A 15301-nucleotide genomic window follows, 5' to 3' on the forward strand; every position below is an offset into this window, starting at 1 on the left:
TAATTACCTTTAGGAACAGGGACTAGTAGAGACAGGGACAGGAAGATAAGACTTTTACTTTGCCTATCATATCTTCCTCTATTAGAGAATTTTAGTCTTCTAAATATATTCGTGATTTATTATGTCAACAGATGTGTTATGTTAGAGCAGTTATGAGATGTTTCTAGTTTCTTCTGTATACCTTTCTGTCTTTGGGAAAAAATCAAAGAATTACTATAAAATTAAAATATATTTCTCTCTTTAATGTCAATATTTGAATTTAAAATATATAATGGGAAGAAAATCTAAAATTATTGGCAAAATAAAATTTTTAAGTGTATAGGTAAATATTAAACTTGTTGGTTTATGGTATAATAGGGAAATACATATATGATAATCTATAATATATCAGTCTGAATTATGCCCACATACGTTTTCACTAGTGGTGAACATGGGGCTATAATCATCAGTGATCTCCAGTAACCCCCAAGACACGCTCTCTGTAACCTCACTCTGTTTTTGTTTTCATCACAGCGCTTATCATTTCCTGATATTTTCTTGTTGACTTAAATGTTTGCTTATTGCTGTCTCCCACACTGGAATGTGAGCTTCAAAAATGCAGGGGTCCTGTTTATTGTTGTATGCCTAGAAGCCAGCTTAACATTTATCAGGAACTCAGTAAATATTTGTTGATTAAGTGATTGAATGAGTGAATGAAATACTAGCCAAATAGTTTGAGCAGGTAAGTATACGAAGCAACAAATCATCATCATCATCATGATAACTAACATTTAGAGAGTTTTTACTGTATTCTAAGCACTAAACCCTTTACATAGTGTATTAGGATTCTCCAGAGAAGAACATATATATGTATACACACACACATACCCCTATACAGTATATATATAAATATGTATATATAGGTTTATATAAATATAAATGTAGAGAGAGAGAGACTTATTATAAGGAATTGGCTCTTGCACTTATGGAGCCTGAGAAGTCCCAGGATCTGCAGTCAGCAAGCTGGAGACCCAGGAGGACCAATGATAGAGTTCTTGTCCAAATCCAAAGGGCTGAGAATCAGGAGAGCTGATGGTAAAAGTTCAAGTCTGAGGGCAGCGGAAGACCAGTGTCCCAGCACAAGGAGTCAAGCAGGGAGAGCTCAAATTCTCCCTTCCTCCGCCTTTTTGTTCTGTTCAGACCCTCACTGGGTTGGATGATGCCCACCTACATTGGGAAGGGTGATCTGCTTTGCTCAGTCTACCAATTCAAATGTTAATAATAATGTTTAATCTGGGCACCCTGTGGCCCAGTCAAGTTGATAGATAAAATTAACCATCACACATAGTTTATCCCATTTAATCCTCTCACACACATTTTTATGCAGAAACCATCATAATCACCATTTTGTAGATGAGGAAACTGAGGCTCACAGAGATAAAGTAATTAGTGAGTAGTAGAGCTGGGATGTGACCAGGCAGTCTGGTTTCAGAGATGCATTCTTTTTTTTTTTTTTTTAACTTTTATTGAGTCAATGATAGGTTACAATCCTGTGAAATTTCAGTTGTACATTATTGTTTGTCAGTTGTGTTGTAGGTTCACCCCTTTACCCTTTGTGCCCACCCCCGACTCCATCTTTCCCCTGGTAGCCACTAATCTGTTCTCTTTGTCTACATTTTTAAATTCCTCATATGAGTGGAGTCATACAGAGATTGTCCTTCTCTATCTGGCTTATTTCACTTAACATAATTCCCTCAAGGTCCATCCATGTTGTTGCAAATGGGACGATTTTGTTCTTTTTTACGGGTGAGTAGTATTCCATTGTGTGTGTGTATATATATATATATACACCACATCTTCTTTATCCATTCATCTGTTGATGGGCACTTAGGTTGCTTCCACATCTTGGCTGTTGTAAATAATGCTGCAATGATAATGCAATAATGCAAATAATAATGCAATTGGGGTGCATAGGACTTTTGGAATTGCTGACTTCAAGCTCTTTGGGTGGATACCCAGAAGTGGGATAGCTGGGTCGTATGGTAGTTCTATTTTTAATTTTTTGAGGAAGCTCCATACCCTTTTCCATAGTGGCTGCAGCAGTTTGCATTCCCACCAGCAGTGTATAAGGGCTCCTTTTTCTCCACAACCTCTCCAACATTTGTTACTATTAGTTTTAGATATTTTTCTCATTCTAATGGGTGTAAGGTGATATCTTAGTGTAGTTTTGATTTGCATTTCCCTGATGATCAGCAATGATGAACATCTTTTCATGTGCCTATTGGCCATCCGTGTATATTCTTTGGAGAAATGTCTGTTCATGTGTCCTGCCCATTTTTTGATCGGGTTGTTTGATTTTTTTGTTGTTGAGTTGTGTGAGTTCTTTATATATTATGGATATTAAGCCTTTGGGGTTTTTTTTATTGTATTTTATGTGTTTTTTTTGTGGAAGATCAGCCCTGAGCTAACATCTGCTGCCAATCCTCCTCTTTTTGCTGAGGAAGACTGACCCTGAGCTAACATCTGTGTCCATCTTCCTCCACTTTATATGTGGGATGCCTACCACAGCATGGCTTGCCAAGCAGTGTCATGTCCGAACCCAGGATCCGAACCAGTGAACCCCAGGCCACCGAAGGGGAACGTGCACACTTAACCACTGCGCCACGGGGCCGGCCCCTTGGAGATGCATTCTTAAGTACTGACTCCCATTAGGCAGTTTCTCACTACTAGTTTTAAGGATTATCTTCTGGAAAGCTTTCTCATGTTACAGGAAACTGTCCTATTTCCAGGCCCAAATGATGGAAATTATCTACAAGGCCTGTATTATAATTATATATAAGCTGTACTCTTTATTCAAAATGGAAAGTTTTCTTGAGATAAAATTGTTTCCCTAAAAAGGTTTCTTTATTCATTAATAGTAAAGAATAAAAACTAGCCTAATTACAAATTTTAATAAATTAAGAATTTGTGAAGAAAAGTAATATCTTGTGCTTTATTACTTTTTATCTTGTTATCATATCCTAACTTTACACAGAGATGGTATTTTTACATTGTCTGAGGTTCTGCTTGAGTTCAGAGGAGAAAGAGAGATTCTAATTTTAGTTTTTAATACTAGCTTATTGCCTTTCGAAAACGTCTTAAACTTTTTGTTAATGAGATAAGGCTAAGAACTGGCTTTAATTATTTGCAAAAGTTGAAGACCGATTTTAATCACCTAGGGCCTTTCCTTCTTTAGACATTTACCTAGCCACTTGTCTTTTCATCATGCTTCCGGGGTTTACAGACTGACAGTCCTCCAACTGGTGTAAAAAATGTTTTTAATTAAGATACTTTGCACAAGACATGCATTCTTAAATTAGCCACAGTTCCCCCTACATACTACATGTATCTGTCACATATGTGTTACTTGCCTGGCATTGAAACCACTTCAGTTTGTCCCTTCCTCCCCCACTTTATTCCCTCTGAAAAAGGATATTACAGTATTACGTTTTATACTTGATTCCTCATAAACCCCATTATTCTTCATCAAATACATTAATTACCGTGTTCATGAAGTTCTGATACTTATCTATATAATCATTAATAGACCCACTTTTCAGTTAACAAAACAAAAGTTTTTAGTTAGATGGCTTCACAAAACTGCACAGAAAATAAAGAGTGGCTGTGGGAAGAATCCCCTGGGTGGCTTCCTGGCCCACCAAGGACAGCATTATGCATGGGGAAAAGAAGGCACAAAGAGGCCTTGGGACACTTGGGTTCTGCCCCTGCCTACTTTGTGTGGATAGATCTCTAAATATCATGAGCCTCAGTTTATTCATCTGTGAAGATGAAATAATATCACACAAAGTGATTGGACACTGCATAGAGATCATACGTGCATCATCGTTATCCATCATCCTTTAGATCTCAAGTTGAATGTCATTTCCCAGACCCCAAAGACTAGATACCAGCCCCATTAAACACACTTATAACCCTTTGAACTTTTCCTTCATAGCTCTTATCACAATTGTAATCATGTAGTTATTTATTGAATTATTTACTTTAATATCTCTCTACCCCGTGAGACTGTGAGCTCCTTGAAGGAAGTGATGTGTCCACCTCCTTCCCTGTCTTACTTGGTGTCTAGAGTGGTGGCTGCTCAGACTAGGTGCCCAGTCACTACTGAAAGAATGAGTGAATGAGGGGATAAATGATTGCGAATGGACTTTGTAAAGTGTTAAATGCTATTCCAGATGAAAGATACTAATAACATATTAACTAAGCATTTACTCCCTACTAAGCACAATACTTAGCATGTTACATGCATTGTTTCATAGAATCTAACAAAAATGCCACAACTGAAGCACTATGATTATCTCAATCTTATGAAGGAAAAGTGAGGCTTAGAAAGGTTAAGTACCTTGTCTAAAATAATATTGCTCTACTAGATCAGCCTTTTTTGTATTTTTGGCATTCTTTATACAATGCACCTATAATAAAATAAAAATTAACCCAATTCAAAGTCTGGATTCTGGTAGCAGGTTTAATTCTGATTTGATTGTTAGCTAATAGATGTAAGTCTTGAGCATGACCCCTCAATGATTAGAGTTGAAAATTCAGCAGGTTTTTCTGGTTAAACTTTGAAAACCCTGCAAACTTAAATGACTATAATAATTAGAACATTGTATCTTGAGACAAAAATGAATGTTTATTTTTCAAAAAGACAGTTAAAAGTAGACCCTCAGGTTTTATAATTTAACTACAAAGGCATGTACCCCTCAGTAAAATAGCGAAATAATTAATGGTAACATCTCTGACCTACACCAAGTTCATTTTCCTCAAACTCAAGAAAACGAAATGCCTAGAGGATGACTTTAATCTAACCTTGATTTTTAACCTTATATTATGCACATTGATATCAGCTCTTAAAAGAGTTCCATTTAGAATTCAAAAGGCATGCATTTCTGCTTGTAGTTTTCTTTTATTAAGATTTTCCTCATTATAGAAACTTTGTCTCTTCTACCTTTTATTTTAGAAACTAAAGGTCTAAATTATTTTTCATTGTACATTTTAATTAGGACCCTATTATATTAGATACATAGCATGATACAGGTTTATAGAGATAATTATGTTAGTTAGTATGTTTATAAACAGAGAATTATTACAGTGAAACAGGCTTTAAAAATATGTGTGTGTTAATTGTGCTAACAAGTTTAAAGAGATATGTTAATTAAAGAGATACTAAATAATGGAGTATTGGTATACTTTGTTTTGGGGAAAAAGTGTTACTAAAATTTGTAATATTTTAAAAATAGATTTAATTTAAATACGGTGATAGAGTACTCTTTAAGGAGATGCTGTAGTAGATCCTCTTATGTAACATAGAATAACATCTAATTTTCTGTGATTTAGGGGAGTATATCATATCAAATTTAGGTATATCTTAGTAGTCACTGTATATCCACTGCTAAGCAAGAGATTCCTCTAAGAAATTCAAGGTATTTAGGAAGTTTAATTTTTTAAATAGCTATGAACTAGTTAATATGCTCATTTTGTTGGAGTTATAGCTGGATTGTGTCAGTGTGACTTTTTAAATACCCCATCCCCTCCAAAAAAATCCTCCTTTTAAATCTTGGATACTATCCACAATTTTGGTGAGATTTATCCATTGTCTACATGTGCTATGCTGAGCTCAGCAGATGGGGGTACATGCAGTATGAAATAAATAGTCTTTCTACTCAAAGAAACTTAAATTGATTGGGGGGGAGACTTGCATATAGATAAAGAATATGAAAAAACATCAAGGAAGTTGCCCCTGTAAGATGTTTGAACAGAAAGATATGCCCACAGCTGAATGTTTGCCATGACTGCAAGTAAAAAAAAGGCTACTATTCTGATACTGAAAATTCCCATGTAGGCCTATGCCAATTCCCATACAGCCCTTCAGGATCCTCAGTGGCTGTTTGTTTCTGGGAAAATCCACGTTTGAGAATAAAATCAGTAGTCCTCATACTGTTGCCTAGGAGTGGTTTTCAACTCTACCACATGGAGAATTACAGCTCTAAAGCAGAGGCTCATGAGACCAATTAGCTGACTATAGGAATTTTTTCAGGGGAATAGGTCAGACAGGAAGTGGCCAGTGGCTCACATATGTTCAGGACCATAGGACAAATGTGGACTTACTCAGGGCCAACATCATAATGTTCAAGTTGGTCCTGTCTTGTAAGTGGGGCTCAGCAGAAGGCTTTCTAGCTTGTGGGCAGTGTTTTGAGTTAAGGGCCATCACCCTCACCTGCTATTTTAGTCAGAGGAGCCTACCTGCAGTCACAAAGAACCCCACAGTCCTGGTCTAGTCAGGAGTCCCTTGGGCAGTCTTCCATATGGTCATTCAGAGACCCAGGCTCCTTTCATTTAGTGGCTCCTCTGGGGGCCTTAAGGTCCTCCCCTGGATATCCTGCATCTTGTCAAGACATAAGGGAAGAGAGAGCATAGGGGATTATGCAGGAGGTTTTTGGGGCCAGAAAGTGGTTTACACTTCTCACATTCCACTTCTCATGTTCTGTTAACCAGAACTTAGTCACGTGACCCATATAACTGCAGGAAAGGCTCAGAAATGTAATTTAGCTGTATACCCAGAAGGAAAAGGAAACAAGGGTTGGCAAGCACACCTGCTTTATCCTGGAGGTGATACCAGTTTGTTCTCTTTCTCCCCCAAATCTTCAGGGATTTCCTGTTGCCTACCAAATTCAGAATAGGCTTTATAGCATCTTAAGGCTTTTTTTCAGTGTGACCCTAGCCTATTCCAGCTAAATTGGTAATTTCCTTATTCCCTAAGCATACCCTACCCTTTCACTCTTCCATACCTTTATCCAGGCACTTTCTTCTGCCTAGGCCACCCTACCTCTCATTCTTGAAATCTTACCAGTCATTCAAGGTATTCTTCACTTCCACTGGTCTGCCTTATGTTATAGTTACCTGTTTACTTGTACTATCACCTCCTTCCAGACTCCTTGAGGGCAAGCAACATGTCTTATCTAGCTTGTGTCACTGATGACCTCTAGGAAATGTCCGAGAGAGTGCTCAATCAGATATTTGTTCAACTGAGTTAAATAATTCTGTTTAAATTATTTCCTTAATGAGAAAATAAGATGTATTTTTAGTAGCTTTTCTTTCCTCTTTTTTTTTTGAGGAAAAACATTTGTAGTGGTTCTGGAATGATAGTGAGCATTAGAACCACTTAGGTGAACTTGTTAAAATTATAGAATTCTGCTGCCCGGCCCCCTACCCTCCCACAAACTCTAGTTCTACAGACCTGATAGATCTGATGTTGGGCCCCAGTGTCTACATTTTTAATAAGTGCCCTGTGAGGGGAGGGGAAGATTTGGATCATACGACACCTGGATTGTACTTTCAGAAATATTGCAACATGGTGTTTATTGTTACACCCATTAATGGACTATTATTACCTTCCTTTAACAAAACAGATCAGTTCATTAACAGAGGAACAGGCAGTGTGCGGAACGGTAAAAGTCAAGATGTTTGTCATATCGCCTTTGGATCCAAAGTTCTTGGACCACCTCCACTCTCTGGCAGAAGAAATAACATGAGGCTGTCCAGTGAGGTAGGAGCAAGCTTTGAACAGCTTATCTAAGCATGAGTGGCATGGGAAAGGAAGAGTTTTTTCCCAGTGCAGGGGGGAGTAAAAGACGGAGAGGGACCACATGCCAAAAGCAGAAGGCGTGAGTAAATTTAGAACAGAAATTCTGGATTTTCAAAGACTTCAAAACTGTTTCCTTTTTGTCATGTCAACACAATTAACATTTTTGAGCATTCTTTTCATTAAATATGTTCACAAACTTAAAGGCAAATATATATGAGCACATTTTGTGGTCTCCTTCAAAAAGAAGTTGGATCATCACCAGATACCTTACAATGAACAGACTCTCAAATGTTATATTTTTATTTTTAATTTCCTCTGAATTTCTGACATACACAGTGATTTTCAGTTCAACTTCTACCTACTAAAGATGGAGTGTTGCAAATAAGCACATTTTAATTTATGTGTCTAAGAGACTTGCTTGTCTTCTATTTTATCTCACATTATATTTCTCCTTCCATTTCTTTCTAATTTTCTACCACAACTTCCCTCTCCACCAAATTTTTAACCATCTCATTTCCTCTAGTTTTTTTTTCTCACTGTTTATTTGCCTAAATAGTATTTCTTTTATGTAGAGTCTTCAGGAAATAAATGCAACTCCTATATTTTGAAATGTACAGATTAATTTCTTTTCTTTATAGACAATAAGATCTGTTGGTTCCAAAAATAACCAATCTTGCCGACAGTCTATGAGAGAGAATTGTGTTAACAGTAGAGAAATGTCAACCTTGCTGGTATCTGAGTCTGAGGAGCAAGGAGATAAGGAAAATATTCGTCAAATAAAACAGACTGTGCCTATTCATGGTAAGAATCATGCATAAGGATTGATAGCTAGTGAAAATGGTGAGAAATGTTCTTGTTAAGATAAATCCAAAGTGATATTCTTGACTAGATCTTAAGTTCAGATAAGTATCATTTAAATATGAAAAGAGTGGTGGATATTGAAATATGTTTAGAATTCTCATACATACATAATCTTCTGTAACCTATTGTTCTATTTATTCCATTATTTCAAATTGCTATGGTACTCTGTACTTTTACTTGATGATGACTGGTGAGGAAATAATAGAGCATCCTATTATCACTATCTTTTGGAAACTCCATGTGCTTTTTAAGTTTTCTTAATTTTATTTTTTAATTAATCTCTTCCATTTGTAAAGTGCTCTTTGTTTTCCCTCATTAATACAAAAACAACCCTGTTGGTGAAGAGAAGACTTTGTCCCATTTTATAGATTTAGAGTTCAAGACTGAGAGAAAAAGTGATTTGCAGTTTGTAATCACTGCAAGGAATTGAAACCAGAACCCAAAGCTTACCACTCCCTGTCAGTTTTTCCACTCTTACTGGTCTGACTTTTGTGAGAGTTAAAAAGGGGGGCATTTGGGTTCGTTTTATCTGATTTAGAAATTAATGATCACTATTCCAGACTGTATCTCCCATGGAGTATAAAACTGAGCGAAGGAAATGAATAACATAACATAGATATTCAGTCCAGGCTCTACAACTATCTGTGAGACCTTGCTCAAGTTTCTTAAACCCTGTGAGCCTCAGTTTCCTCATCTGTAAAATGAGGATGTAATTACTACTGGCACTAGTAGAAGCAGTAAATAACAGTTGCCTTAAAGGGTCATTGTGAGGACTCAATGAGAATAATCAGTCAAGCACATCATATTGTGTCAAGAAATTAATCATTCAGTAAATATTTATTACTGCTATTATTATTATTATCACAGAATTAAATTACACTTGAGAATTCTTTAGGTTTTACTCAGCTCTCCAGGATTCTTTTAGAAACTACTGTCTAAGCTCTCGTTAAGTCATACTTAGCTACACTTCCTCTTTTAGGGGAAGAAATAATTCTTCTGTATTGGCTGTCAATTTCATTTTTTATATTTTTTAATATAGCATGTTGTATTAAGCAAATTACTTGTAGCTCTCTGTAGAGTTATATCACATAAATAAAATCTATTAGTAATTTTGAAAGCCTGATACAATCCTAATATTGGAATAGGAATAACCATCTATTTCCTATGAAGGAATAAATTGTGTTTTGGGTACAGCTTTACATGATGTCAAAATGATACATGAACATTCTCATTATAGCTATAATTATATTTACTGAGTTATTTCAAACCATATAGTACTTTCTGTTCTGGCTTTTTGTTCTTTGATATGAAAATGTACCAGCCAATCTGCATGTTATGCATCCACATCCCCCTCAAGAACCATCAACAGATAAGAATAATAACAGGAGAAGATTACGGTTAAAAAGCATCAGCAGAGAAAGGACAGAGACACCCAGCGGTATGGCTCTAATTCAATGCTATCTTATATCTGTATATTATTCAGAGCAATGGAATCTCTCTCTGCAGGTTGTAAATTTCAAAGGATTATGAACCAATTCATTTAAAATATAAATGTGTGTTCTACAGGGATTATGGAAATCAAATTTTCTGCAAAAGAATTGCTCTAGAGCCCTCATGGAGATTTGCTGGATTAAATAGACAGTACCACAGAAATAAAAGACTTCCTCCTTCTACTCTCAAAGGCTTAAATTATTGTTTTTTTAAAACTGCCCAAATTTGATAGAGGAAGTTCCTGCCTGAAGACTTTACTAAAATTGAACTTAACTCATAATTTTTCATATTTCATTTTTGTCTCCTCTTTTTAAATTGGGCCATTTTCAGATTGTTTTCACATTTGCTCTCTCTCCCTTTGGACTCCTTGCCATCTGATATATAATGCGGATTAAAATTTCAAGTCGTTGCAACCAGTAAAGCATCACACCAATATAGGTGGCTGTTATAACTATTCCTTTCAATTTTGGACTTGAGGCATGTATGTACAGATGTGTATACACATGCATTTGTCTATCCTGAATCAAGCCTACCGTGTATAATGCACACATCTGTCAGCATAATTTCTCAAAAATGTAGGGTTCTTGGATAGGGCGAAATTCAGCTTGCTGAGTTTCATGTGATTTTTATAAAATAGTAGATAGAAAAATTAATTCTGCAGTAATGCCTGTTGTCACTTTCTTAAGGTGCTGAAGGAAAGAACTGGTTTAAAGGAGTGAAGTTCAGTGAGAATTGTAATTTAAAGAAAACACACTTCATTTTGTGTGGAACCAAAGGAAAAAATATAGAGCCCTTTAAAAATTATATGGGTTTTGGAATTCCTTTTATCACTTATTGTAAAACTTAAATGCAAACTGTCCCTATGCAAATATCAAGAGATTTTAAGATGAACTTCTATAAAAACGCAGCAGAGTTCATCTTAAAACATTCGACTGAGAAAGAAAAAAACTGCGTATAATATATATTGTCATCTCTGACTTACTTTTCAATAATCATATAGAAAAGTATGCCGTATTAATACCAATCTTCAAAAATTAATTTTTATAAATATCAAAAGAAGTAATATAGTGGAAAATGTTTCTTCCAATGAAGGCAGTTCTCCAGGGAATAACAGGAATGACGAGAAAGCAACAGCTGCCCTCACCTCTGTGTCCCAACAAAGGACAGAGACATTGCACTCCAGCACTCCGGCACCCCAGTCTCCTGATCAAGCAGGTTGGCACCTTTATTATACCATAATTGTTAATAATTAATAAAACATAAATATGTTAAACATTTCAAGCCTGGTCATTTTGAAAAGTCGTGATGCAGTCATTTGCTAAAATCTATCATTTTTTTGTAAATCTCCTTTTAATCTCAATTTTCTGTCAAACTTTAATGGATGAAAGAGTATTTTTATTTTCAACTTTTAATGCACCAGTTGTCCTGTTCAGAATAAAAGTTTAAAACTTTGAAGTTTTCACATGACATTGTCATCCTCCCCAAAGATTATCTCTTGTTGCGTTTCTCCAGTCCTCTTTGTAACAGAGATGGTTGGAATGTAGAGCGTTGAACCCGTCAACATATCTTGCATAGCAGGTGTGTGGTACTTTTACAAAGGCAAATTGTTTTTGAGCAAGGGAAAAAGGAAAATAAATGAAAATTGTTTGTAGTTTGTCAGTCTTATTTATGCAATGTTGAAACCTTCATTAAAATGTTAGGTGCAATTAGTGTCTCTAGCATAAATCTGACTATGTAGAAAAACTAATTAGATGTTTAGGTGATCATTCTTGCATTTATCTTGTTTGCTGCAATATTGTGATTACACAGTAATTTACATATTTTCCTGAGAAAACACACCAAATTGTTCATTACAATTGATATGGAAATACTTGAGGTAAAACTACAGATTCCAAAAAAGCATGTGGTAGTGAGATAATTAGAGCTCATTTGGTGTAAAAACACTCCTTTGACTTTTTGACAGTTAATAATATGTTTGGCAATAGGTCATACACGTTGTTTAATTGCATGATGAAGATTCCCAGTATCTTTTCCTCCAATTTTCTTTACATATCCATGTACATAATGCAACATATTGGTTTTTGTGACCTTTTTCAACATTTATTAAAGTACCTACTGTGTTTATAGAACACTTGTTATGTGCTTAGCACCATGCAAAAGGATGCTGTCTGAAAGAGGACAGCCCAGTGAATCTATTCGTTTCACCTGCCTACAGCTGTACTGACTCAGGACCCTCCACATCCTCTGTGAAGTTGGTCAGATGAAGTCGATTCAGTCTGCCATTGGCCGTTTATCTACAGACTCTGTCCCTGGAAATGTGAAAGCCTTGTCCCTAATAGATTTTCTCTAAGAAACGTACATTTATTGCCTTTTTATAGGCAAGTTGTATTATATAATGATAGTCTTAGGTTAAAAAACAGATGAATACAATTGTGATGAATACAATTTTATTTGTGTCATCAATGTTATCTTTATTAAAGGCCTTTTTGTTTGTTGCTTGTGCTTTTGCATTATGGGCTTTAGAGTTTCAAGTTGGCAAATCTCAGATATCTCACGGTTACTTTTCTTGTAAAGTAATATATAATAGGATTCAAGAGTCAGGGGCAAAATTAACACGTCTACATTGTGGTTCTGCAGAACACAGATTCTTGTAAGATTTTCTCCATTGACATAATGCAGCAAAAAAGTAAATTTCAAGAAAAATAGACTAAGTTGAGAAAATATTCAACTTTTTCCTGCTTTCGTTCTAAAGAAGAAAGTAAGCATGCTTTTAATGATATTCATTATCAAGATTTGTCCTTTCCAGTTTGCCTGGATCATAGAGTTATCTATCTCAATGTTGAATAAAAGATTAAAATTTTCAAAAGTTTTGATAAAATTGTATCTCAATGGGAGTAGACAGTATTTTTAAAGAAAATAAATAATGCAAAAAAATTTTCATATCAAAACATTCTTTCCTAAAATTAAGGTAGAGGTCTTTTTCACCAGTAGAATTCACCAGTCATATTAACAAATATTTCTGTGGATTCACTTTTACTTGAAAAGCCTACTCAGTTTAGTCTGTGAATTGTCCTGTTTCAGTCAGTAAAATGGAGAGAAAAAGACTGTAGCCTTTTCATGGTTTCCATTCCTCTATGATTTATAATCTGAAAAATGCCGAGATATTTTGTTTAGAGAAGCTTGTCCAGTATTTGTTAAGCATTCTGTCCTCCTCCTGTCCTCTGTTAAAAGAAGATACTAATAACTCAAACCCTTTTAAATTTGGAAGATTTTCCCCCTCTTGAGTATCAAATTAATGAGGCTGTGCTATAAAGAACTTACTGCAAGATAAGTGATAATTATTTCAGACTCAAAAATTTCCTGGCCAGTGTTTCAACTCCGTTGGAGAGGAAGAGCAAATGAGTTGCCCACAGCTACAGGCACTGGTCTATGGCTTAAATGTTTAGCAGGGTACAAGGTGGTGGATAAATTACCTTCCTTAGCTTTTGCATTATTTGATAAATCCCTGTTTCAACAGCAAGAAATTTTAACCTAACTACCTGCCTACAATAATACTTATGGAACACTAATCTAATTTTTATCGTCTTTTCCACATATCAGATGAGTGGATATTTCCTGAAAATGATGATCACATTGCCCATTTGGCATACAGCAGACAATGTTTACTTCTGGATGATGACTCCTGCCAGACTGCACACCTGTGGCGAGAAGCTAGCAAGGAAAGTGAACATGACCAACAAGCAGAGGAAATCCAGATTGTTCCAAAGGACATTTTCACTTTTTCGTCAAGACCACGATCAGCACCTCATGGAAAGACTCAGAATATGTCCCCAGAGGGGTGCTCGTTTATTTTGGATCTGAAAGAGGATGCCAGTGTAACAAGGAGTGACACCCAGTTGGAAGAGGATTTTTATGGCGGTGATAGCAGCGAAGAGGTACACTGCTTGATGAGTGAAGTCGTTTTAAAGCACAATTGTTCCATTAGTATCAGTAAGCACTAAATCTAGTTGAAATGAAAGAGGGGAAATCAACTGCTATTTATAAAAATGCAGCAGATTGCAGTGTCAGTCAACAGTTGCCTCAGGTTGTTATGGTAACTCTAAATCGCTGCCTTTTTTTTATTAACAGTCAGCCAATTTCATTTTTAATTACGGAAACTAGTTTTTGGTTTGTTTTTGTTTTTTCATTTTAATCTTTGTCTCACAGAATAAGAAGTAATATGCAGTTTAGTTGTACGATAGCAAGACCAGTAAAACATTGAGAACACATTGTTCTAGGTCTCTGGGGAAATAGTGTAGCAGTTGCTAAGCATTCTGAATTGACGGTTTTCTGGCTTCCTTGCTCCCCTGCCATCTTTTCACCTTAGACCTATTAGGACTCATTATTTTCCATATGGTCCCAGAATTTCAAGAGTTGTGCCAATTAAAGTTTAGATAATGAATCATGGATTAGTGCTGGGACTTGCCTTACAGGAGGTTTTCTGTTTGCAATGATTTAGACTACTAATATATCTTATAAATTAGTAAATTCATAAAAAGTTTTTAAAAGCTTATTAAAAGTCAAACTGAATATAGTTCTGAAACATTTGTTTAAAACTTAATACATTATGATAACTCTTTTTTCCTCATATGAAATGAGTTTGTGAAATTTCTTTAGCTTTATTCTTTAATGATGGGCATTTTATTTTCTAGAAAAACTTTTTTTAAAAGCAGATTTACAGTCAAGTTATGGCTTAGTAAAATTATAGAAATCATTTCTATGTAGAAGTTATAGAAATAATTAGAAAAACTTTTTGTGTATGCTTACAAGTAAATATTTTTTAATAACTATAACTGATCAAGAATCCCCCTTTGGACAGTGAGATGTAGATTAAGTCCATAGCTTCTAACTGCAGAGCCAGTCGAGAATATGGTGAGATTGTTCAGGCAGTAATTATGGTTTTTTGCAACTTTTAATGAGTTTCTGTAGCAAAGTGCATGGGGAGATCCTTCTTCCATAATTTCCTTGCTTCTGAGTGTGATGAAGCAATTAGTCATGCCAAACATAAACCTACTACAAACCTTTTATTGCATAAATAGTACATTTGATGCCAGCATTTTAAATGTTGCTGTGGACGTCTTTGTCCCGTTTACCCTCAATAACATTAAGCTGTAAAAACTGTAAAATGGACATCTGTCTTCAGCGTCTGGTCTTGCCTCCATCCCAGTCATCAATTTCTCTACAGTATTAGTTGGCTAATCTGACAAATTAATACATGGCACTTGAATAATGGGATAGACCCATCCCCTTCCCATATTCACAGCACCATCCTTCTTACCTAACCCCAAAGCA

General features: G+C 35.6%; 1 protein-coding gene across 21 annotated transcripts in view; it reads left to right on the forward strand.

Moving 5' to 3' along the window:
- The window catches only part of CFAP20DC (CFAP20 domain containing), a 227086-nt gene that overhangs the window by 129604 nt on the left and 82181 nt on the right, over window positions 1–15301 (forward strand). For 13 of the 21 annotated variants that reach the window (XM_070238735.1, XM_005600500.4, XM_070238737.1 and 10 more), the window contains 5 exons: window positions 7443–7579; window positions 8257–8419; window positions 9801–9917; window positions 11063–11185; window positions 13571–13905. In XM_070238735.1, the coding sequence (XP_070094836.1) occupies window positions 7443–7579; window positions 8257–8419; window positions 9801–9917; window positions 11063–11185; window positions 13571–13905 (875 nt within the window). The remainder of the gene's footprint in view (window positions 1–7442; window positions 7580–8256; window positions 8420–9800; window positions 9918–11062; window positions 11186–13570; window positions 13906–15301) is intronic. The other 8 variants (XM_070238726.1, XM_070238733.1, XM_070238736.1 and 5 more) reach the window with 3 other exon arrangements.

Source organism: Equus caballus, chromosome 16 (genome assembly GCF_041296265.1).
Source record: "Equus caballus isolate H_3958 breed thoroughbred chromosome 16, TB-T2T, whole genome shotgun sequence".
In the NCBI taxonomy this organism is placed as follows: domain Eukaryota; kingdom Metazoa; phylum Chordata; class Mammalia; order Perissodactyla; family Equidae; genus Equus; species Equus caballus.